This window comes from Bos javanicus, chromosome 1, assembly GCF_032452875.1.
Source record: "Bos javanicus breed banteng chromosome 1, ARS-OSU_banteng_1.0, whole genome shotgun sequence".
Taxonomy (NCBI): Eukaryota; Metazoa; Chordata; class Mammalia; order Artiodactyla; family Bovidae; genus Bos; species Bos javanicus.
This window is the reverse complement of record NC_083868.1, coordinates 4104486-4129676: the sequence shown is the minus strand read 5'-3', so window position 1 is coordinate 4129676 and position 25191 is coordinate 4104486. Positions and strand designations below refer to the sequence as shown.

Here is a 25191-nt window from a genome sequence, read left to right as displayed (position 1 = left end):
CTAGCAGGTACTGTGTTGGGAGCTGGGGAGAATGAAAAAAATGAGCTAGTTTTCAAAGAATGAGAGAGAGAGCACATGTTAGATTGCATTATACATTACTACACCAAAAAAAAAAAAAAAGGTATGTTAGCAAAAACTTAAAAGAAATTTGAGTTTCAATAATATAGTGTAAGTACACTAAGCCGTATATCTATTTTTAGCATGGCATAGGACATGAAAACCCTAATTTTAAATGAAAAAAACAGAAACCATTATCTCTTAAAAATGACTTCTTGGTTTTTTTTTTTTGCAAAACAATCTACAATAAGGTTTGGTCAATTTTCCTATAGATCTTTTATAGTTGTTTTTTAGAATTTGAGTTTGTATTCAGAGGCATAACAGGTGTGACTTGGAGTTAAGAGTTGTACTACTGGAGTCAAGAAGTCTGGGATATACTGGTAATCCATCACTGAATGAGATCATCCATAATTCTCAGTGTTATCTGGAAAAAATCTTACCTGCAATTCTTCATAGCATTATACTTGTCTACCAAAAATCAATCTAGAGCCCAGAGTTTCTGTCCCTCCTACCTTCCTTAGGCCCCAAAAGCTGTCAGGTTTCAATTAAAAAGAGACTCTTTAGGTTGGAGTTCTGCAGCCTAGAAGGTGCAGACAGAGATGGAGACAATGTGATAAGCACCTTTCACGTTTTTGTGCAAGACTTTGCCAAGGTTTTGTTTGAAGTGCTTCACCTTCTGAGAAAATACAGTATATTCATGTATAAATTCATACCCAAAGTAAGTATTTGTTGTGGATTGATCACTATTAGTCATTCATTGAACAATGTTTTTTATACAAAGTTGAAAGAAGCACTGTGATGAGTATTTTGGAAGCATTTCTAAGTATAAAACACTAGTGGAATAATAAAACGCAATATTTAGAGCACCAATTCAAATATTTTAAAGCTTTCAAAGAACACTTTTACAGGACAAAGGAACATTTGGTAGACCCCTCTAGGTTATAATTTAATATAACCAACATCACAACCAAGTCTACAATAAGAAAAAAATTAAAATGTAAGAAGTGTTTTAAAAATTAGACATTACCATTAAAAAAATATTGAGAATTTTCTTCAGAATTCCTTTAAATGTTATTCACACTATTAGATTGGTGCTCTAATGTTCTAATTTACAATATTAAAAATTATCAAAAAATCAAAATTCTGGGGAGAAAACTGTAAAGCTAAGTGAAATCACAACTTAAAATATCAATTTTAAAGCACAGTTGACCCTTGAAAAACAGATTTGAACTGTACAGACCCACTTACACAGACTGCTTTCCCAGTAAATACATACTACAGGGTATGTAGTTGGTTGAATCTACAGATGTGGGACCTCGGTTACTGAGGGCCAAGTATAAAATTAAAAGTGGATTTTCAACTGCACGGGAGTTGAAGCCCCTAATCCCAGCACTGTTCAAGAATCAAGTGGAATTACAGAAGTTGACAATAAAATTGTTCATCTTCAAGACAGTATTAAGGTCACAGCTATGGCATAAAAGCAAATATAACTGTTTAATTTACAAACCAATTTGGTCTACATAATTCTTGACATGTTCAAATTATGGAAAATCAAACACCAGGCAAGGAAGTGTGAAAAATCAAGCTCGAAATACATCATACTACTGTCTAGCAATTCAGCTTGTAGGCCACTGATCTGTGACTTGTGCTTTAAATCTTTGGTAACAAATATTATCAAAAAGAAGCAATCTAACACATACCCAATTCTTACTTATGAAGTTTACCATCATTTATAGCACTGTGACAAAACCGGGGAGAATCTCTGTATAATAATAATTAATGAATGTATGTACCTGACAAGAGAAGAGACTTTAATTTTGCACAATAGGAATGAGTCTGACTTAGCTTAATTTCTTCCTTGAAAAGATATTTTGGATATGCTGGTAACACAATAGATATGTAACACAAACAAACATTTTTTTGTGTATTTTTTTATTGTTTGGAACACCAAAGTAACCCAAATTTCACATTACAATGAAATTTTAAATAAGAATATGTTGTACACTGTATTAGAGATACATGTTATACATAAATTTGGAAAAGTAATAAATACATACACTTATACAGTAAAGAGAATGTACTGAATTGCTATCATCTTTAATATTCCTTCTCTTCTAAATGGTCAACAACTATAAATTATTAACTTTAATGAAATGACCACTGCTCTAGCAAGCTACTTGGGAGTGTGAGGTATTAAGCACAGATTCCTTTAAAATCAAGTAATGAATTATTATTGTGCATCAAATAGTTCTTACGTTTTCAGATTATCGGTTACTAAAACAATAAAAATCTCTAGAAGATGGAGGTGGTTCTCTACAAATCTGGTGGTGTGGGCTACTTCAGCCCAATTCCAGAGAGTCATCACTTCCAAACTAACACCTAAACTTAAGTCTGATCATTCAGAAAACTCTTTAAACCAAACCATCCTTAAAGCACCCCACTGCCTCCTTCATAACCAAGGCCCACAACAGAATTTTGGAAGATCTGTTGAACATTTTACTGGCCCCTCTAGTTTAAAAATATCATTGCCACATTTCAGAAATTAAGATCCAAGAACTCAGTTAACTCTCAAGGATATATTTACCTTTCATTTTAAGAAAACAATTTGAGTATCACTAATAGGATAAATACAGATACCATATCATGCTATTTAAATGAAATGCCATTACTATATAACCAATACACATTTTATCACTAAGCCATGATGGAACTTCTATATATGTGAACTTATCACCTGGTTTAATATACTGTAAAAATATCTGAGGCAACCATGCCAAGATACATACTTTCCTAAAAAAGCTACTTCTACTGCTGACAATTAGAACAATTTAAAATAAATTATAGGTACAGTAATACAATTTTAGAATTTTCAAGTATAAATACTCTTCTTTATTCTAAATATTGTCTATGATATTTCTTACCTGTAATAAGCACCCACTATTCACTGAGTGCCTACTTTGTGACAGGCCCCATGTCAGCTGTTTATATATGTTTATGTTAGTCCAACTGAATCACCCCAACACCCTGGTTTAACATTTTTATTTCTTGTCTCACAGATGAAGAAGCTGAAGTTTAAGTATCACCTCCTAGGCTTAAAATTTTCTGTATAGTGTAATGTTGGTTTTTATTATCTTAAGAGAAAACATTAGAGCACCAAGGGAAAACATGAAAGCATCTTAGCTCTAGTCTTCTGTTTCATGGTTGACATCAACAGTATCCAACCTACTTAATTGATCCTTTAGTACTACAATACTGCATGTGATTACTATATTCCTTTATCAAAATGATGGAATTGTGATCAGTCTTTTGGATAAATCCTCCTTTATTTGCATATACATTAAAAAGTCTCACTTCTATAAAAGGTCAAAATTCATGGGATACTCTTTTCAAGATTTCTAATCGAAGGGAAACAAGTGTATTTTTTTCATGATTCAAATAAAACTATTGCATTTTACTTAAAAGTGCTTATTTTAACAAAACTGTTCTTATTTTTATGCTATATCAGATTTTAATGTTTCCAGATCTGGAACAACCTTTATTCCCTAAATTTTTTGTTTTAAAAGTTAAGGACAAAGATCATCGTCAGAGGTGAAGTATAAACAGCCCTACACTGAAAAGCATCCATCCATCCACTTACATAATAAATGTTCCTCTCTCATGGAGCTTCCAGTCTGGTGGGTAGGAGGAGATGGACATCTAAGCAGGTATGTTACATAACAAAAAACGCTAAGACATTTGATTATTTTTCTAGCACTGACTAGCTTTGATATGTTTTGTTTCACATGCTGGCTGAGAGTTTAAATTATACATTTCAGTAGTGATGAGAAATTAAGGGCAGAGTTTCCAAAGCCTAAATGTTAAATAAAAGGTAGGCTGTTTATTCTTATTTGTTTTTGGCTGTGCCATGTGGCTTGCAGGATCTTGGTTCCCAGCCCAGGGACTGAACCTAAGCCACGGCAGTGAAAGCCTGGAATCCTAACCATCAGGCCACCAGGGGAACTCCCTGGGTTATTTATTCTTGAAGGTTGTTCAAAAGTAGTGGTTATCAAAGTCTTAGAGATGATGAAATCTTTTCACTGATTTAATGAATTTACTAAACCCAGAAAAAAAGCACAAATGCAAGCAAACAGTCTCAGGTGATTAATATCTATGGACACGAGAGTAGGAAATTTCATTTCAGTGAGAATTCATAATCAGGGGCATGGGTGTGGGATAAAGGAAAGAGGGTGATCAGAAAATTCTACCCAACTTAGATTCACTATGATTCTTGTATAATCATCTTATTACAAATATTGGGGGGGAGGGGGTTTGTAACAAAACTGAGATCCAAAGATACTGAGGTTTCCTGGCTCCCAGTCTACTACTGTTCCTTCTACTTTGACTTCCATCAGGGCATAGACCTCTTAAGCAACTTCCCCATCAAACAAATCATTTTGCATCATTACAATGACTACTGTACACTACTTGTGACAAATTTTAACCATAAATCCTCTTTTACTATTACTCAGTCTGTGTACTAAAATAAAAATCAAGTTTATTATTAACCTAACCTCAGTCTTGGAGAGGGCAGAAGACAGCATGCCATTTAAAAACAAATTAATTTTTATTATAAATGTAGTACACGCAACAAAGTAAAATTTCCAACAGTCCTGAAAACTGCAGGTGAAAAGTAAAAGTCCTACATCACAAACCAATGTCCCACAGCCCTATATCCCAGGAGTATAGGGCTCTTTCCTTAAAAAATCTAAGATTAGGAAAACAAACATTTGTGCACAAACACACACCTTTAAAAAATACAATGAGTTCACAGGATTGAAACATTACAATAGTAAGGATAAATTAACTACCCATTATCAGAATCAAGTGTTAATTATAGTTAGCAATACCACTTCAAATATAATAATTTGTTATTAACACTTGAAACAAGTATAGGGCATATCATTTAAATTCAAGCAAGCAAGGGTAAGGCCTCTTAAAGATGTGAACAATCTAAACCACACTTTCTTGGACCTTAGAAGTTGAGTTGTGGGTAAAGAATACAACAGGTTAAGTCTTATAAGAAACTGAGGGGTCAGTGGGAAAGCACTGCCTCAGGCTGTGCAACTGTCACTCAGGTAACAAAGCCATTTTATTGCAATGTATCAAAGATAGTCTCTTTGCCAGCCTACAGAGAATGGTATCAAAGTCCAGGAATTTTAAATATATAAAAATTCATCCAGACAGAAAAAAAACCTATGTTGCTTAAAAAAAAAGTCTGTATCTTACTATGCCAGGATGTCTGGGGTTCTGTTAATCATGGACTATGTACCAATTCCTGTTCATAGAGATTAGTCTGATCACTTTTTTATACCAAATTAAGATGTGCAAATCCAAAGTTTTATTTAAGACAGAAACAAATAAGATTTCATTTTTGAGGCTGTCTCTTAAGGGTAGACTTGGTGAAGACCATGTACACATATTTAAAAGAAAGGTCTTCCTCCAAGGAAAATAGCCTCAGAGAATAATTTACCAAAATGAACACTGTTTCTAAAAAGCCTAACTTGGGAAGGGGAAAGAAAACTAATGATAAAAAAAATGAACTTACCAAGAAGTGAAACAGGCTGGGTTACAGGAGGGGTAGGCAGATTCGTGGGTGCAGCAGGTGGCACAGCAGAGCCATACATTTTCACACTGTCACCAGACTCGGCGTTTCCTCTAGCCCCAGACACCACTGTTGGAATGGGATTTCCAATAGATAAGTCTTTTGTAGTGTCTTCATTTATACCAGCGATAGTAGCTAAGGAATATAATTACATCAACATGTGAAGCTGAATAATTAATTATCACCCCGGTTAACATGCTTTTGCCATACTACAGAACCTATTACTGGTCCATTCTCCCTCCTACTCCCAACTCCAAGAGGACAAGTGAACACAAAGGAAAAACATGCTTACAGTTTGGGATGCTTATTGGTGGAGTGTGAGGAGGAGGAATGGATACTGGTGGAGTTATAGGAGGTGGGGGTCCAGGGGGAAGAAAACCTAGAATAAGAAAAACAATGCCAACTTAAGTTGTGTCACTTTATTTCAGGCTCTTAAAAGAGAGTATCTTCTCAAATAACTTAGTGTACCTGGTGGCAGATGCATTGGGTTGAATCCTGGGCGCAAAAACGGTGGCGGAGGTGGAGGAGGAGGAACACCAGGCCCAAAGCCTGGAGGTGGAATTCCCAAAGGAGGCGTGAAAGCAGGTGGCTGGAGAGCACCAACTACCGGAGGTCCTGGCTGATGTGGTGGGACCTAGAAAGAAAGAAAGGAAAATGAAGCCGCGTATCTAGCCACCCTCTCACTCATATAGTGGGTAGAGACAAAGAAAATACCTTGCTGAAAAAAACCAGTATCTCTAAATTGGGCTTATTATGTGAATACATTTATTAGATAACAGTGGTAATCTGTACCCACTCCAAAACAATGGAAACTACATACTTTTCCCCTTTTCTAAAAATTCTGGGCTGCTTGCTCCATGTGGCTTGCAGGATCTTTGTTCCCCCACCAGGGATTGAAGCTGCAACTCTGCAGTGGGAGCATGGAGTTCTAACCACTGAGCTACCAAGGAATTTCCAGAAATCAGTTTGCCCTATACTTATCAAAGCAAATACCACACTGTGATTCACCATCACCTACACTGGTGTTCTGCCAGAATATTGTTAAAAAAATGTCTCACGGTCAGGTCAATTAAGTTTGAGGAATACAACTCTAAGAAAAGCTACCAGGTAATTTGCACTTAACTGTGATTAAGATCACAGTTCCTGGGGTCAAACTGCCTGTTCCCCCTTTTAAGTCATTTTGTGACCCTGAGAAAGCGACTTACATTACACTCTGCAGATCTCAGTTTACTCATCTGTAAGATGAAAAAGTGCCAACCTCACATAATTATGGAGATTAGAGAATAAATAAATGTGGAGTGCTAATGCCTGACATTTAATACATACCCAACACTTTAGTTGTTGCTTAAAAAAAAAAAAAGTATCAATCTTAACAGATTAGTCAAGTTTCTTTAAGTGAGCGCTGACATACACTGAAACCTGCACTGGAAGTCATATCCAAAAGGTTGCGTAAGGAGTGCCAATTTGGGGAATCCATTTATAAAATGTCACCGCTAAGAATGTACCAAAGCATGTACTTTTCTCCTAACATTGAGGAAAATCAAGAAGCTAGGCAACCCAGCCCTGAGATAGCTTAGATTTACTTATTCGGTTTTAATGTGAGAAACTGAGGAAAGAAGGTACTGAAAGAAGAGAAAAATCTAGTGAATCACACATGAAAGTATGGATCAAGTACTTCTAATTCTTACCAACACATTAGTTACTTAGCTCTTAACATGTTGCAGGAAAATCACATTTCAAGTCAAAAAGTTTATGAGGTAATAAGATACTGAATAATCTGGGCAGATGTAAGGCAAAATGAAATTTACTCTGGTTTTTGAAAGCATTTATAAATATTAGGTCTGACATACCAATATATAAGAAATTAATACGCACGTCTATGTACTCACATCTTTTGACTATGAATCTAGACATACATCACCAGTAAGATTTAGAAAGGTATCTTTTAGATGCTTGAAAGCTTCAACAATGCCCCAAGTACTCTTACCTGTGGAGGCGGTACTGTTATCGGTGCGGGAACAGGAATAGGAGGCACAGGCACAGGCAGAGGCTTAGGTGTGGGTGACACTGGCTCTGTGTGTGAGGTTTCAGCTCCTCCATTTTGGGCAACTTCGTTTTCATGCTTCTTGGGAATTCCCTTCCAATCTATGAAGAGTTAAAGAAATATAATCAGAAAGCTCTCTGATTTTAATATCATCAACATTAAAAAAAAATCATTTCTGCGTTTAAAATTATAAACTGAAAATGTAAGCCTTTGTTACACACATACATACATACATATATACACAGATGTAATAGTTCTATTTATTATTATTCCCATTTTATGAGAGGAAAACAAAGTCACACACGCTTGGCAGAGGCAGAGATGGGATTCAACCCAGATACATCTGGCTCTTAAGTCTCTGTTCTTAACCACAATGGTGGAGGAGGATGTCTTTGGATCAAAGACCCTGGGAAGGAGGAGCAGAGTTCTTTTTATCCTGGACCAGAGACGCCCAGAACACCTAGAGCACAGACCTTCAACACCTGTCTGCCTGAACAGAAACGCCTAGCTCTATCCGTAAGTGAAGGCGCTGTGCACGCGCAGGGAGGAGGTGGTATGTGGGGCAAGTCCAGCTCCGCACTCCTGACTGAAGTTCTGTAATGTGTGAAATATTTCCTCTATTTTGCCATGCCATCCTGTGCTCCTCTTTGTCCTGCTATCTCTCTTTCTCCAGGTCATGTCCCCACAGGCTGGCATTTTCCCCAATGAAAATTCCACTATCAACCTGGCATTTTTAATATCCAGGCTTCAAATAACTGCATCTCCTCATCTTACATGTTTACTTTTGATGGCTTCTCTGGACATTTAAACATTTTCAAAGAAATTATTATGAGGCAGTGGATCTTACTAACAATGTTCAGTTTAAGACTCATCTGATCTGTTAGTTTTTTACACTGAAAAAGTCTACTTAAGATCCACTTAATATTATAATGAATAATGAACCCCACAATCAGTAATTATTTGTGTCTGCATCTCTCCCACTAAATGTAAGTTGCATAAGGGCAAAGGCCACATTTGTCTTATTCACCATTGCTCCCTTAGTTTATAATGGAGAGACTAGCACCCACATAGTGGGTATTTGAAAAACCTCAAAAAACAGTTCCTAAGGCAAAGAATAAACATTTGTCATAGTACTACCAAGGAAATAAATACATTAAAAAAAATTAAATACTACTTTACCTGGATTAAGTGTATCACTGTCCAACATTCCTCCTTCACAGAAACTCTCCAGTTCTTCAGGCTTGACTTTGTCCCATGGAATATAAGTAACACCAAGTTCTACATCCCAATACTGCTTATAATCTGCTTTTATTCCTTTGTTTAGGGCCCAGGCAATCTAGTTCAACATTTGTTAAAATATAAAAAGGAAAGGAGAAGAATGTCATAAACTGTTTCCCATGATTCCAATCACTCAGACTTGGTCAGCAAGGGAACAATCTGGCCTGGCTACCCATGGGGCTCACTCAAAGCATCTTTGGCACCAGGAATCTGGTTACCCTTTCATCCCACTCTTGTTTGTCCTAGAAGGAAATCTGACTGTCAATGACCTTCCTTCTCACTCTTCCAATCACCCCTACTCAGACAGCATAAAACTAAGAGAAAAGGGAAAATTTTATCAGGGACTGGCTGATTGGGCATAAGAAAGTAGGGAACACTTTTAAAAGTCTTGGGTACATCAGAATTACTCAACATTAGACAAAATCCTTTTGCAGTGAAATCCAAGTGTGGAACAGGGTATTGGGACTTTAAGGAAACACTGACTCTGACCCCTCAGAGGAAGAACACCCATGTACCTATATCTTTCCCTCTATCTTTAGTGATTATTTTCCATAGTTCTGAGATGGCAAACTTAAAAAAAAAAAAAAAAAAGACAAAATTCTACCATATACCTAGCATTTAAAATTGTAACCCTTAGGAGATAACCTCTTAAAAAAAAGATGCACATGTAATAATACGCCAGTGTCCAAAACTACAGTTTTTAAAAGTCTCATAATATATGTTACATTTTTTAAAAAATGAATTATAAATGATAAAACAGTACCTTTATGGATTTCTGGTTCACTTTGTAGTTCCCTCGGCTCAGTTTTTGCAGGGCACGATAAGCATCTTGCCTATGAACCATAACAATATAGGCACAACCTCTGGGAGGAATCATCTGCTCAAAAAGATTTTAATATTATAAAACATGATAACAAAACCAAAAAGCAACAAGACATAATATTAAGCAGTCAGTTCCAACAACCTCAATTCCAATCCCCTACACACTCCAGAGCCCTGTGTTCTATAACTGGAGTTTAAAAAAATTTGAAAACTGGTGGCTCCAGTTTAGTCTCAACTGCCAATCATCAACAATCTACAGCCCCAAGCTTTGTTATATAAAGTCATTTTTAGAAAAAGATTTTAGATTAAATTTGGTTATCCAAAAAATGTACTTAAATGCTAAACAAAAACTTAGAACACCTCAACTCCAGCCACATCTTCTACAAACCTAGACCAATTTTAACTTAGGTCTCAAGTCCTTAATTTCGCAAAATAACATTAACCACTTCTATCTACTGTGGTTAAGAAATTTAATAAATACTCACATTAATTGATTCAATTGGACCAAACTCTTCTAAAAGACTGGCAACATCCTGCTGAGTAGTCCTTTTGTCCAGCTGTCCCACCCAGAGTGTAGTACTACAAACTTAAAATAAAATTATAATCATAAAAATATACACATTCCATACTGAGCAGCTCTGTACTTTACATGAAAAAAATCATTACAGAAAACATGCATGAGTTACATTATGATATCCACAAGTTTAAGAATAAAGCACCATATGTGCTACGGCTCAATTGCTCAGTCCCGTACGACTCTTTTTGATCCCATGGACTGTTGCCCACCAGGCGCCTCTGTCTATGGAATTTCCCAGGCAGGAATACTGGAGTGGGTTGCCATTTCCTCCTCCAGCGAATCTTCATGACCTAGGTCTCTTGTGTCTCCTGAAACTACAGGCAGATTCTTTACCACTGAGCCACCTGGAAAGCCCAAAACCCCATATAAGTTTTAAAAATTCTAGAAAATTACAGTAGTACTTCCAGAAATGGAACCAGGATCAGATCAGATCAGATCCGTCACTCAGTTGTGTCTGACTCTTTGCGACCCCATGAATCGCAGCACGCCAGGCCTCCCTGTCCATCACCAACTCCCGGAGTTCACTCAGACTCACGTCCATCGAGTCAGTGATGCCATCCAGCTATCTCATTCTCTGTCGTCCCCTTCTCCTCTTGCCCCCAATCCCTCCCAGCATCAGAGTCTTTTCCAATGAGTCAACTCTTCGCCTGAGGTGGTCAAAGTACAGGAGTTTCAGCTTTAGCATCATTCCTTCCAAAGAAATCCCAGGGCTGATCTCCTTCAGAATGGACTGGCTGGATCTCCTTGCAGTCCAAGGGTCTTCTCAAGTCTCAAGAAGACTCTCAAGAGTCTTCTCCAACACCACAGTTCAAAAGCATCAATTCTTTGGCACTCAGCCTTCTTCACAGTCCAACTCTCACATCCATACATGACCACAGGAAAAACCACAGCCTTGACTAGACGAACCTCTGTTGGCAAAGTAATGTCTCTGCTTTTGAATATGCTATCTAGGTTGGACATAACTTTCCTTCCAAGGAGTAAGCATCTTTTAATTTCATGGCTGCAGTCACCATCTGTAGTGATTTTGGAGCCCAGAAAAATAAAGTCTGACACCGTTTCCACTGTTTCCCCATCTATTTCCCATGAAGTGGTGGTATCGGATGCCATGATCTTTGTTTTCGAAATGTTGAGCTTTAAGCCAACTTTTTCACTCTCCACTTTCACTTTCAGCAAGAGGCTTTTTTAGTTCCTCTTTCCTTTCTGCCATAAGGGTGGTGTCATCTGCATATCTGAGGTTATTGATATTTCTCCCGGCAATCTTGATTCCAGCTTGTGTTTCTTCCAGTCCAGCGTTTCTCATGATGTACTCTGCATATAAGTTAAGTAAGCAGGGTGACAATATACAGCCTTGACATACTCCTTTTCCTATTTGGAACCAGTCTGTTGTTCCATGTCCAGTTCTAACTGTTGCTTCCTGACCTGCATACAAATTTCTCAAGAGGCAAGTCAGGTGGTCTGGTATTCCCATCTCTTTCAGAATTTTCCACAGTTTATTGTGATGCACACAGTCAAAGGCTTTGGCAGTCAATAAAGCAGAAATAGATGTTTTTCTGGAATTCTCTTGCTTTTTCCATGATCCAGTGGATGTTAGCAATTTGATCTCTGGTTCCTCTGCCTTTTCTAAAACCAGCTTGAACATCAGGAAGTTCACGGTTCACATACTGCTGAAGCCGCCTGGCTTGGAGAATTTTGAGCATTACTTTACTAGCATGTGACCTACTACCCAGGTCAGTAGGTGCCCAATATGCTACTGGAGATCAGTGGAGAAATAACTCCAGAAAGAATGAAGGGATGGAGCCAAAGCAAAAAGAATACCCAGCTGTGGATGTGACTGGTGATAGAAGCAAGGTCTGATGCTGTAAAGATCAATACTGCATAGGAACCTGGAATGTCAGGTCCATGAATCAAGGTAAATTGGAAGTGGTCAAACAAGAGATGGCAAGAGTGAATGTCGACATTCTAGGAACCAGGATAGTGAAAGGTAAACCGATGAGGTGGGAAAAAACTGGTCTTTTGAAGACACATCTAAAGATTTCATCTATGTAAAGAGTCAGAGAAGCAGCATCTTGCCCAAGAATGCCCTTGGCAAGTGAACAAAGGAGTTAAAGCCTTGATCCCAAAGACCTTGATCACCAACCAATTCAGTGCTTTTGTTCACTGTAAGTAGCTGTCCCTTTTCAACTGTCGAGTGTAATGATTTTTGTTTCATGCTGTGTCCTAGATAATAAGCCCTGCAGAGTCAGAAGTTTTATATATGCCCAAGTCATATTATCAATTAAAATTTCATTAACAGCTATAGACTTATATCAAGAATATCTACTATATATTATTAAACATATTCTAAACATATCATGAAATTCAGGAGATAATGCAAGCTAACACACCCTATAAATTGTGTATCTTTATAAAGTAAGAGGGTATTAGTTGTTCTGGAGGAGCACCCCCACCTTTCCTCAGTGTGCAGAACTAGTTAACAACTATATTTTATACACTTGACTCAAGACACACTATTACGTATCACTGTTAGTTTGGCTCACTTCTCGTTGCTGATTCACAGCCAGCTATAGGTACAAAAGCAAATCTAAAGGTATACGCCAGAGTACAAACAGACAAGACCCAAGAAAGCAGTATTTTCCTAAGTGGTTACAAAGCATTTAAAACTTACGACATGAAAAAAAAAAAGCAGGAAATGTGAATTATAAATGTTCACTTACCACTTGCGGTTTCTGCTTTGATCTGAGGAAGGCCTTTCTGTCGGCGTTCTCTTTCCTTTTCTCGATCTCGTCTTTCTTGGGATCGAGACCGAGGAGAATGTCGGCGTCTATCTCTGGACCTAGATCGAGAACGTCGATGCCGAGACCTTCGAGATCTAGAACCAGATCGAGATCGTCTCCTTTTCGGTGACCTAATATTTTCAGGACAAAGGAGAATGGATTAATATACGGAAATAAAGAAAACTTCAGCATGTGTTAATCGCAAGAAGAAAAAAATACAACTAGGGAATTTAATGTAAGATATGTAAGAATTTGTAAGATGTGTAAGAATTTGACAGTAGGGAATTCATTTTAAGGATTTTTAATATGCACAAAGTTAGAAAGCATATATATATTATAAACAAGTTTGCTAACTTATAAAAAAGTATCTCTCATCTTTGATACCTCTAGTATTATTTTAAATGACATCTTTGTAATGAAAAAGCTAATGTCATCAGAGATATACTGTGATTGCTATTCTCTATCTTCTCAGAAAAGTCTTTTTTTCTGTAGCAATTAAAAATATGTGATCTGATTATAGTATTCCTTACTTTCTTTCCACTTTTTTTTTTTTTGCTTGATAAATTGGTAAAGGAACTTTGAATACATAAATCGTACAATTCCATGCATATCTGTAAACAGGCATTACAGAAACTCAGAGGGAAAAAATACTGGCTAAGATGACTTAGTTTTTTAAAACTAATATGTCTCCTGCCCCCATTCTACTCATGCATACAAACATACCAAGTGTTATTTTATTAATCCCATACATCTAAAAATAATTAAATACTAAGTCTCTCAAAACATGAACATCTGGATTAACATTTTCTATAAACTACCTGGATGCTGATCTAGATCTTGACTTTCTGTGATCAGATATGTGCCGCTTAGGCTCTTGAATACAAGGTTGTTCTACTTCCATTTCCTTTGAAAAGAAAAACAAAATACAAAACCCATCATTAAAGGAGAAAATGGAAATTATAAATAGAAAAAAAGAGGCCAAAAACTTACAAAATGCTAAATTACAAATCTCTTGCCCAGAAAGTTCTCTTATGATTACTTGAGACCTAATTACTAGCTTAATGATGACTGGGCATGAGTGGGAAAAGTTTTTTTCATATGGCTCACAAACCAAGAAGAAATACTTATCTACTTCTGGAAATTATTTTGTGAAAGTTAACATACTGTGTTAACAAACCATCACCTAAAGCAATGAATTAGGCACTGTTTAAGCATTCCATACTCTATCTCAATCCTCATGAACCCTATGAAAATTTATAGTATTATTATGTCCGCTTCCCAAAAGAATAAGTTAGGTCACAGAAAAGGTGAATATATTCCCACAGTTAATAGTTTTTCTTCATATTCAAAACTGAAGATAGAAAGCCAACAAACAGGCAGGAATCTGCTTGTAAATCAAGGGAACCAAAAAATAACCAGCAACCGGAGAATGAAGCTTTACCTGATGTGCCTTCTGTGTAAGTGGCTCATTTTGTGCCTGAAAGGAAGTTTGGAAGGGCTGCTGCACAGGTGGAGTTGGAGGAATCACGGGCTGAGCCATGGGAGGAAACGGAGGTGTAGGAAGAAGGCCAAAGCCTGGCATCTGTCCATTAGGAGGAAGTGGAACCTTGTTTGTTTTAAAACAAAAAAAAAATTGTATGAGTAGATTTTAAGTAACTGCTACCAAAAATAATTTTTAAAAAATTTTAGTTAACTTTATATAAAACTAAAACATCTTCAATAAATTTTGATCAAGGAAAAACTATGACATTCAACCATGACCAACAATTTCTACATATACAATTTTTATCCAAAGAAACTGCTTATATCCAAGAACACAGCTTAAAAATCCTACAACTCATTTTAAAATTAACACAAATGTCAGGTTTTATAATTTAAAAACATACCTTCATTTATAAAAACATACCTTCATTTATATGAGAAAGCAATGTGACAGACTAAACTTAAAATCAGAGGTACTCTACTGCAAATATTCTCTCTTCAACTTTAAAGGCAATTAAGCTTTAGGGGAGGAAAAGTATTTAGAAGCACTGACTTCTAAGTTTGTTTTAAGTTTTACTCCAAGGGGAGTTTCAGCCAACATGCCTACGGCTGAATTTATTTAGGGTTTGAAATATCATTATAATGAGAGTACTATGTTCACAATCTAACAATTTTATACACTTAACATTCTAATGCCAATACAATTATACAATACAATTATAGTGTAATATCACTATAATATAAAAAAGCAGTCTCTCTAAATTATTAATAAACTATCAATAATTGTTAAACACTTGGAATTAAGTTCATAGGTTTCATTTGTATTTTAAACAGGATGAGAAAATATTTTTTAAATTTCATCTATCAACAAGTCATAGAGTTTTGTCAAGAGAACACATTGGTCATAGCAAATACCCTCTTCCAACAAAACAAGAGAAGACTCTACATGGACATCACCAGATGGTCAACACTGAAATCAGACTGATTATATTCTTTGCAGCCAAAGATGGAGAAGCTCTATACAGTCAGCAAAAACCAGACCGGGAGCTGACTGTAGCTCAGATCATGAACTCCTTTATTACCAAATTCAGACTTAAATTGAAGAAAGAAGGGAAAATCACTAGACCATTCAGGTATGACCTAAATTAAATCAATCCCTAATGATTATACAGTGGAAGTGAGAAATAGATTTAAGGGACTAGATCTGATAGAGTGCCTGAGGAACTATGGACAGAGGTTCATGACATTGTACAGGAGACAGGTAGCAAGACCATCCCCAAGAAAAAGAAATGCAAAAAGGCAAAATGGCTGTCTGAGGAGATCTTACAAATAGCTGTGAAAAGAAGAGAAGCAAAAAGCAAAGGAGAAAAGGAAAGATATACCCATTTAAATGCAGAGTTCCAAAGAATAGCAAGGAGAGATAAGAAAGCCTTCCTCAGTGATCAGTGCAAAGAAATAGAGGAAAACAATAGAATGGGAAAGAATAGAGATCTCTTCAAGAAAATTAAGAGGTACCAAGGGAATATTTCATGCAAAGATGGGCTCAATAAGGGACAGAAATCGTATGGACCTAACAGAAGCAGAAGATATTAAGAAGAGATGGCAAAAATACACAGAAGAACTGTACAAAAAAGATCTTCATGATCCAGATAATCACGATACTGTGATCACTCACCTAGAGCCAGACATTCTGGAATGTGAAGTCAAGTGGGCCTTAGGAAGCATCACTACGAACAAAGCTAGTGGAGGTGATGGAATTCCAGTTGAGCTATTTCAAATCCTGAAAGATGATGCTGTGAAAGTGCTCAATATGCCAGCAAATTTGGAAAACTCAGCAGTGGCCACAGGACTGGAAAAGGTCAGTTTTCAATCCAATCCCAAAGAAAGGCAATGCCAAAGAATGCCCAAACTACCGCACAATTGCACTCATCTCATGTGCTAGTAAAGTAATGCTCAAAATTCTCCAAGCCAGGCTTCAGCAATACGTGAACTGTGAACTTCCTGATGTTCAAGCTGGTTTTAGAAAAGGCAGAGGAACCAGAGATCAAATTGCCAACATCTGCTGGATCATGGAAAAAGCAAGAGAGTTCCAGAAAAACATCTATTTCTGCTTTATTGACCATGCCAAAGCCTTTGACTGCGTGGATCACAATAAACTGGAAAATTCTGAAAGAGATGGGAATACCAGACCACCTGACCTGTCTCTTGAGAAATCTGTATGTAGGTCAGGAGGCAACAGTTAGAACTGGACATGGAACAACAGACAGGTTCCAAATAGGAAAAGGAGTATGCCAAGGCTGTATATTGTCACCCTGCTTATTGAACTTACATGCAGAGTACTTCATGAGAAACGCTGGGCTGGAGGAAGCACAAGCTGGACTCAAGATTGCCAGGAGAAACATCAATAACCTCAGATATGCAGATGACACCACCTTTATGGCAGAAAGTGAAGGGGAATTAAAGAGCCTCTTGATGAAAGTGAAAGAGGAGAGTGAAAAAGTTGGTTTAAGCTCAAGATTCAGAAAACTAAGATCATGGCATCTGGTCACATCACTTCATGGCAAATAGATGGGGAAACAGTGGCTGACTTTATTTTTGGGGCTCCAGAATCACTGCAGATGGTGACTGCAGCCATGAAATTAAAAGACGCTTACTCCTTGGAAGGAAAGTTATGACCAACCTAGACAGCATATTAAAAAGTAGAGACATTACTTTGCCAACAAAGGTCCATCTAGTCGAGGCTATGGTTTTTCCAGTAGTCACGTATGGATGTGAGAGCTGGACTATGAAGAAAGCTAAGTGCCAAAGAACTGATGCTTTTGAACTGTGGTGTTGGAGAAGACTCTTGAGAGTCCCTTGGACTGCAAGGAGATCCAACCCGTCCATCCTAAAGGAGATCAGTCCTGGGTGTTCATTGGAAGGACTGATGTTGAAGCTGGAACTCCCATACTTTGGCCACCTGATGCGAAGAACTGACTCATTTGAAAAGACCCTGATGCTGGGAAAGATCGAGGGCAGGAGGAGAAGGAGACGACAGAGGATGAGGTGGTTGGATGGCATCACCGACTCAAAAGACATGAGTTTGGATAAACTCCAGGAGTTGCCGATGGACAGGGAAGCCTGGCGTGCTGCAGTTCATGGGGTCACAAAGAGTCAGACACGACTGAGCGATTGAACTGAACTGATCAACAAGTCACTAAATCACAATGTCAGTTTCATATGACCAAATACAAGCATATCTCAAAATATGATGGATTTGATTGCAGACCACTGTAATAAAATGAATACTGCAATAAAGTGAGTCACATGAATATTTTGGTTTTCACAGCATTTAAAACTTATGCTCACACTTACTGCAGTTCAGTAAGTGTGCAATATATCCAAATAAAACAATGTATATGCTTTAACTAAAAAGTACTATCTTGCTAAAAAAAATGCCAATAATCATTTGACAACCCATGGTTGCCATAAACCTTCAATTTGTTTAAAAAAAAAAAAAAGTGCAGGATCTGTGAAAAATAAAAAAACAAGGTATGCCTTTATATATAATGGATTGAACATGATACAGATAAGAAAATGAATATATTCTAAAAGGTTTCTTAGAGCACTTTCTAAATTAAGTCTAAAAGGAGCATTTCCCAAAGGCTGGTGGTACAACAGAATCATCACATAATTAAAATAAATAAAGATTCTCTAAGATTGACTATAGCACCAGAAGTCTAGGATATGTATTTTGTAGTATGTTCCTCCAACTGAGATGTATGGACAAGTTTAGAAAACTCTGAATTAGAGAATTTATTAAAATAGATCCAACGAACAAACACAGTCTAACTTCCTGATATTCTCCAGTATGATGTCCTCCTTACCTTATATTGCAGATTTCAAACTATATTCCTGACTGCTGAAGAGCTGAAAGCCCTCTAAAGCAACAAGTCACACAACATTAATAAAGAAAAAAGGGAGACCTCCCTGGCAGTCCAGTGGTTAAGACTCTGTGCTCCCAATGCAGGCAGCACAGGTTCAACCCATGGCTGGGGAACTAAGATCCTGCAAAACACAGTGTACCACAAAAATTAATAAATAAAAGTGAAAAGCGGGGGAAAAAAAGGCTTCTCAGAAGGGGAAAAGGTGTATAACTAAATAGCTCAGTTCCTTAAAATAGAACCAACAATCTCTCTCTAAACTATTTAAATAAAAATACCTATTAAATTATTAGCATGAATATTTAGCATCCTTGTTTTAATTAAAGCAAAAAAGCAACTCAAATCAGTTATGTGCTTGACAGCTTTTAGTACAGCTTAAGGACTATTCAGCCACCCACACAGCTAAATACTACTACTCTGGCAAGTGCAACCCAGACGCGCTAATGAACACGTCTTAGGTAATTAGAAATGCCTCTACCTGATGGTGCACTGGATCCTGCTGCACTGCCATCATTCGAGGCGGAAACTGATCCATGTTCTGATGTTGGGCATATGTTGGTTGCGGCATGCCATCTCCAGGAAACCCACTAAAAGAGATGAGCAGTCTTCTTTTTACCCATTCAAAAACACATCATTCTTGGCCACATTTACGCTACACAAACTTACAGATTGCTGTTCAGGAGTTGTTAACAATCAACATTTTACTTAATCATTTATTTACCTATATTAACTTAAAAACTCAGCATTATTCCCAAAATAAAAGTCATTTTTTATTGTAAATCTGACAGGATCCCCTCCCCATTCAGAAGAAATCCCCAAATACCACAATTTTTAAAAGAATTTTAGAAGACGCTATATGAAAAATGACTATTAAGTGTTACTTGCATTATGCCTTGTAATGACTACCAAAGTTCTATCTGCTGAGGAATCAAAAGAAAGTGACGTACAAGGGTGCCTGTGGAGGAGAGGCAGTGGGCGCAGCCACAGAAGGTGCGGCGGCAGTGGCCGGCGTAGTGGGCACAACAGCGGCAGGAGCAGGTGTTGTGGTGGCCGAGGCGGCAACAGCATCTTCTTTCTTGGATTCTTCCACTGCTTCTGGCTCATCATCATAATCAAATCTATCAAGTAGCTTCTGCAAGAGGTATGCCAATATTCCATTTTAAAATTCAGGTTGTGATTCACTGCACAAAAAAAACTTTATAAAAACAGACATTCACCATCATCTATAACCCTGCTATGCTGTGATGTACAATTTCATTTTCCCACATGCTTCTAAGGGAATTTGGCGCACAGACAATTTTTGCACACACAAAAAAGGTACTACCATTGCTTTTTTACAGAGGTATACAGTGAATATTTAAGTAACTCAACATTAATAGAGTCAATGACAGGAGCCAAAATTAAAACTCGGGTCTAGGGCTTCCCTGATGATCGGCTCAGGGGTGAAGACTCTGCCTGCCAGTGCAAGAGACACAGGTTTGATCCCTGGTCTGGGAAGATTCCATATGCCGTGGAGCAGCTAAGCCTGTGTGCCACAACTAACGCGCCTGTGCTCGAGAGCCCGAGAGCCGCAGCTCCTGCAGCCTGCGTGTCCTAGCGCCTGTGCTCCACAAGAAAAGCCAACACAAGGAGACTAGAGAGTAGCCCCCGCTTGCTGCAGCTAGAAAAAGCCTGCACAGCAACGAAGACTTGGCACAGCCAAAAATAAATAAAATATAAAAAACAAAACAAAAAAACTTAGGTTTAAACTATCTACAAAAACAACAAAAGAACTCTCTGCAGTTTATCACATATAGACATGTTCCTCAAAAGTTTTACGATTCAAACCTATTGCTTGGGGAAAACATCTGAAGCAATTAAAAAATTTAACTGAGCCCTACTATCTAAAAAGATATTTCTGCTGCTTTTAAGGAAACTGAACATCTACAAAGAGGCTGAAACAGACAAGCTGTTCCCAGTCAGCTGTTTGACTAGCTTAAAATAGACCTTCTCAGTCAAAAGCAAAGCACAATTCCTTTTTCTAAACTTAATGTAAAGAACAAACATTGATCAATCCACTTAAGATAAAACACTAGAGGAATTAGTTGCAATTCAAATGAACAACAAAATACGAATGCCACTGCTAGCACTGTTATTACTCAACATTTTATTTTTCTGGAAGTCCTAGCCATCAAGACAGTAAAAAAAAAAAAAAAAAGAAACAGGTCTAGATGTTGAAGGGGAAAAGTCAAATTTAGCAGCCTACAAAATGTGAGAGAACCAACTAGAGAAAACAAGATAATTTACAAGATAACATAAAAATTCAATAGTTTCCCTCAACAGCATCAATTGGGCTTCCAGGGTGGCTCAGAAGTAAAGAATCTGCCTGGAATACAGGGGCCATAGGAGGTGCCGGTTTGATCCCTGGGTTGGGAAGATCCCTTGGAGGAGGAAATGGCAACTCACTCCAGTATTCTTGCCTGGAAAATCCTATGGACAGAGGAGCCTAGTGGGCTACAGTCCATAGGATTGCAAAGATTTGGACATGGAAGTGTTATGAAACACTAAACATGAAAAATGAGTAAACTATCTAAGAATAAATGAAACAAATATAAAAAAAATCAGAAACCTAGTAAATTGAGATTCTATATAAGAAATTATCAGTACTTCTTAAATTAACTTGTAAATTCATAAAAATTTATGCTAACACTCAGCTCATCTGGAAAAGCATGCTGTGATGGTCAACTGTATACGTGCCAACTTGGCTAGGTTATGATGTCCAGTTGTTTGGTCAAATATTAACCTAGATGTTGCTCTGATGGTATTTTAAAAATGTGATTAACAGGGAATTCCCTGGTGATCCAGTGGTTAGTACTCTGCACTTTCACCACCATGAGCCTAAGGTTCAATCCCTGGTTGGGGAACTAAAATCCTTTAAGCTGCATGGAGCAGCAAAGAAAAAGAAAAGTGACTAACATTTAAATTAGTGGACTGTGAATAAACAAACACCTTCCACAATATGGGTGTGCCTCAATCAATCAGTCAAAGGCCTTATAGCAGGGTTTCCCAAAGACAGCATTCTCAAGACAGCAACAGGAAAACCTTTTGCTTTGCAGAATTTAGACTCAAGACTGCAGCATTAACTCTTACCTGGATTTCCAGCCTGACACTCTAACTTACACTTGACAACTACATGAACCAATCCCTTAAAAAAAAATACCCCCCTTCTCCCCTTTGTGTGTCTGTGCCTGTAACTGGTCCTGTTTCTCTGGAACATACCAATTCACATGCCCAAGAATAGGCAAGGAATGTCTGAAAAAGAATAAAGGCAGAAAACACATCCAGAAATGAACTGTAAGTTGCAAGTGTTTAAACTGCTATGATGCCAAAACAAACACAGATACTAGTGGGACAAAATGGTATCTAGAGACAGACACAGAAAAAAGTGTATGACAAAAATTGTGAGGGAGAATTGGCTATTTCCAAAAATATAAAGGTTTAACTATCTTGAACTGTATGCTAATATAAGTTCTTGATACATTGAGACAAACATAAAAAACAGAAATGTAAAACTACTAGGAGAAATAGAGAATTTTTAATACAAGTGGGGAGAATTTTCCCAATCACAACATAGAACAGAAGACTAAAAAACAAAACCATAGCACTTAACAATTTATGTTCACATATGCAGAGGAAACAGGTCTGAAAAACCATACACAAATCAGTGGAACTGATTTCCCTTTTCACTTCAGAACTTTCTGTATTATCTGCATTTCTTCCCCCTAAAAGCATGTACTTCTTTTGTACTCAAAAATTTTAATCCAACCTTCTTTTAATCAGTAGTCACTCATAAATCATATAGATAGAATAACAAGCAGTAATTTCCATATAGATTCTTAATATTAACTACTAGCAACAGTTATTGTATCTTAGAATGCTAGAAAGAAACAGATATTTAGAGATGATTAAATTAAAAGTTCTTTCTAGGATTATCAAACTTTTGTGTTTTTTTGTACTGCAACTTGTAAAATGAAATTAAATTTTATATTGTCATATATAGACAAGACACAAACAGGTAAGAGTGGAGTTGTTTAGGCAAACATTTCAACAGGAAGCTCTGAGCTGTGCATTTTCAACACACCTATACCCTTAGTGCGGAGAAGGCAAGCCACTCCAGTACTCTTGCCTAGAAAATCCCATGGATGGAGGAGCCTGGTAGGCTGCAGTCCATGGGGTCGCTACAAGTCGGAAGCGACTGAGCGACTTCACTTTCACTTTTCACCTTCACACAATGGAGAAAGCAATGGCAACCCACTCCAGTGTTCTTGCCTAGAGAATCCCAGGGACGGCAGAGCCTGGTGGGCTGCCGTCTATGGGGTCACAGAGTCGGACACGACTGAAGCGACTTAGCAGCAGCAGCAGCATACCCTTAGTGGGAGCTCCTTAAACATAACTAAGGCCCAAAAGAGAAGTTTGAAAACACTAAACCAACCCAAACTTTCATATTATAGATAAGGTAACTAATGTTTTCAACAACAGAAAACAGAAAGCAACTTAAATGTCTTTCAACAGGGGAAATGGTTAAACTGATGTGTCCATGTAATGGAATAATCCTAATGAGCACTCAGTACATAGTAGATTTGTATCTATTAACCTTAACAACCACCCAGAGACATGAGGATTAAGATGAAAAATAAACCAGTTAAAAACAATGTGTATATGTATTTATGTATATAGATTAAAAATACCTATTTTTATATATGTATGTACACACACATACACACAAACACACAGATACATAATGACCAAAAAAGAAAAGACTATATCCACAGGAAATCAATTCTGAAAAGATATATAGCAGAATGTTACAGTAGTTATCCTTGAGTAAGGGGGTTAATGATGAATGCTCTGTTTCCTTTATACTGTTTACTTTTCTCTTATATTGAAAATTCTGCAATGAATATATATCACATTTATAACCAAGAATAAGAGTCAATGTTTTGATGCCGAGGGGGAAAATCCCTCAAATAACTAAATGAACAATCCAAGTAAGTCAGAAAAGGGTTAACTTCTACAGAGCGATATAAACAATGGGATGGGTTATGTGAGAGAAGCATACCTTGTCAAATGCAGTTTTTTGTTCAGGTGGGGGGAAAGCAGCTTTTTGTTCAGGTGGTTGTGTAGGAGCTGTCTTTAACTGAGCTGTGATAGCCTGAACCTGAGCCATCACGGCATTGTCAATGGCGGGAGACTGTGGTTTTGGAGGCTGTTGAAAAGTCTGAAGGATCTGCTGAAGCTTAAAGAATGGGAAAACTGATAAACCACACAACAAAGGATAATCACAGTATCAAAAGTTAATTTACTTAAAAAAAAAAAAAATGGTGAATCAAAATAGCACAGGCACAGAGGAACTTGGAAAAAGGAACCAACCTTTTAGTAATGGTTAAGTTTATCCTGAATAAATATATCAGGGATACAATGTGTGTCACTTAAGGTTAAAAGTATATGCTGATGACGCCAATGGTAGACAATGATGGTCAGAGAGAAGAGAAAATACACTGAATTGTGAACAATGTATATATGTTTTCTAAAAAAGTGTAAAAAAAATCATCTGCATTAATCCATATAATTTTGTAACTAGCACTGTGAGCAACTCCACCACCCTGAGAGCTCTGCAGCTCTCTCCAAAGGGGCACATCATTCCTCAGTGTGCTGCTCCCTTGCTTACCTCTCCCACATGTCCCCTAGTATCCTTCCTCACAAAGACTTTTCCAGTAGATATATTCCCTCCTCACAATGTGCTCGGTAACCAGGAATGTAAAATAAGAACTGACAACAGTACCTAACTGCAAACTATTTAATCTTTGGATAGACAGTTTACCTGTTGACCTTGAGTTGTCTGAAACAGTTGGGCCACAGCAGCAAAAGCATCAGAGCTGGGCAACTGCGGTACAGTTGGTACAGAGTTTGTAGTGGCTTGTGGAGGTTCAGAAGAAACTTTAACTGGAGGTGGAGGTGAACCTAAAAAAGAAAAGATCATTAAGGCCTCAAAAACTTTTAACTCATAAATATTTCCTTTAAACTCCATTAAGCTTCTTTACTAAAACAATACTCTATTCAGTTTAACATACAGTAAAAAATATAGATTATGGTATTACAGCCTATACTGCAACACGCACTGAATACTTTTATTAGAAATAATGATGGGAAGAAAACTTTATCTTCCAAGATGTAAACTCAAGTTTCCTTCTTATAGAAAAATTCCATCACTATAAATAGATTCCAAACATATCATGTACAAAAAATGACACAATTCTCTAAGTGCACAGACACACCTGACCTTACCTTCATTATTAGTAACATTTTCTGTTACTGGAGCAGCATTACTGGTTCCTGCTGCCATGTCCAAAAGAGGCTGAATAATTTCAATTTTGAATACTCCATTTTTTTGCCAAAGGTTCAATACACGAACTATTTTACTCTGTTATGTGAAAAAACATGAATATATAATAAGTATTAGCATAAATAATTATACCTCTTATGAAAAGAGAGAATAAAACACCACAGGCTAACATTTCCATGCTATATCTGTTAGAAAACAATCTATCAGCAGA

General features: G+C 37.2%; 1 protein-coding gene across 2 annotated transcripts in view; it reads right to left on the bottom strand.

The window, feature by feature from the left end:
• SCAF4 (SR-related CTD associated factor 4) overlaps positions 1 to 25191 on the bottom strand; it is a 61427-nt gene that overhangs the window by 10068 nt on the left and 26168 nt on the right. The window contains exons 5-19 of one of the 2 annotated variants that reach the window (XM_061415499.1): positions 24923 to 25058; positions 24459 to 24598; positions 23697 to 23873; positions 19546 to 19730; positions 19077 to 19185; positions 14635 to 14799; positions 14012 to 14097; positions 13134 to 13324; positions 10328 to 10428; positions 9784 to 9897; positions 8922 to 9078; positions 7686 to 7843; positions 6167 to 6332; positions 5991 to 6077; positions 5642 to 5833 (exon numbers count right to left, since the gene is read on the bottom strand). In XM_061415499.1, the coding sequence (XP_061271483.1) occupies positions 5642 to 5833; positions 5991 to 6077; positions 6167 to 6332; positions 7686 to 7843; positions 8922 to 9078; positions 9784 to 9897; positions 10328 to 10428; positions 13134 to 13324; positions 14012 to 14097; positions 14635 to 14799; positions 19077 to 19185; positions 19546 to 19730; positions 23697 to 23873; positions 24459 to 24598; positions 24923 to 25058 (2164 nt within the window). The remainder of the gene's footprint in view (positions 1 to 5641; positions 5834 to 5990; positions 6078 to 6166; positions 6333 to 7685; positions 7844 to 8921; positions 9079 to 9783; positions 9898 to 10327; positions 10429 to 13133; positions 13325 to 14011; positions 14098 to 14634; positions 14800 to 19076; positions 19186 to 19545; positions 19731 to 23696; positions 23874 to 24458; positions 24599 to 24922; positions 25059 to 25191) is intronic. The other variant, XM_061415528.1, reaches the window with a different exon arrangement.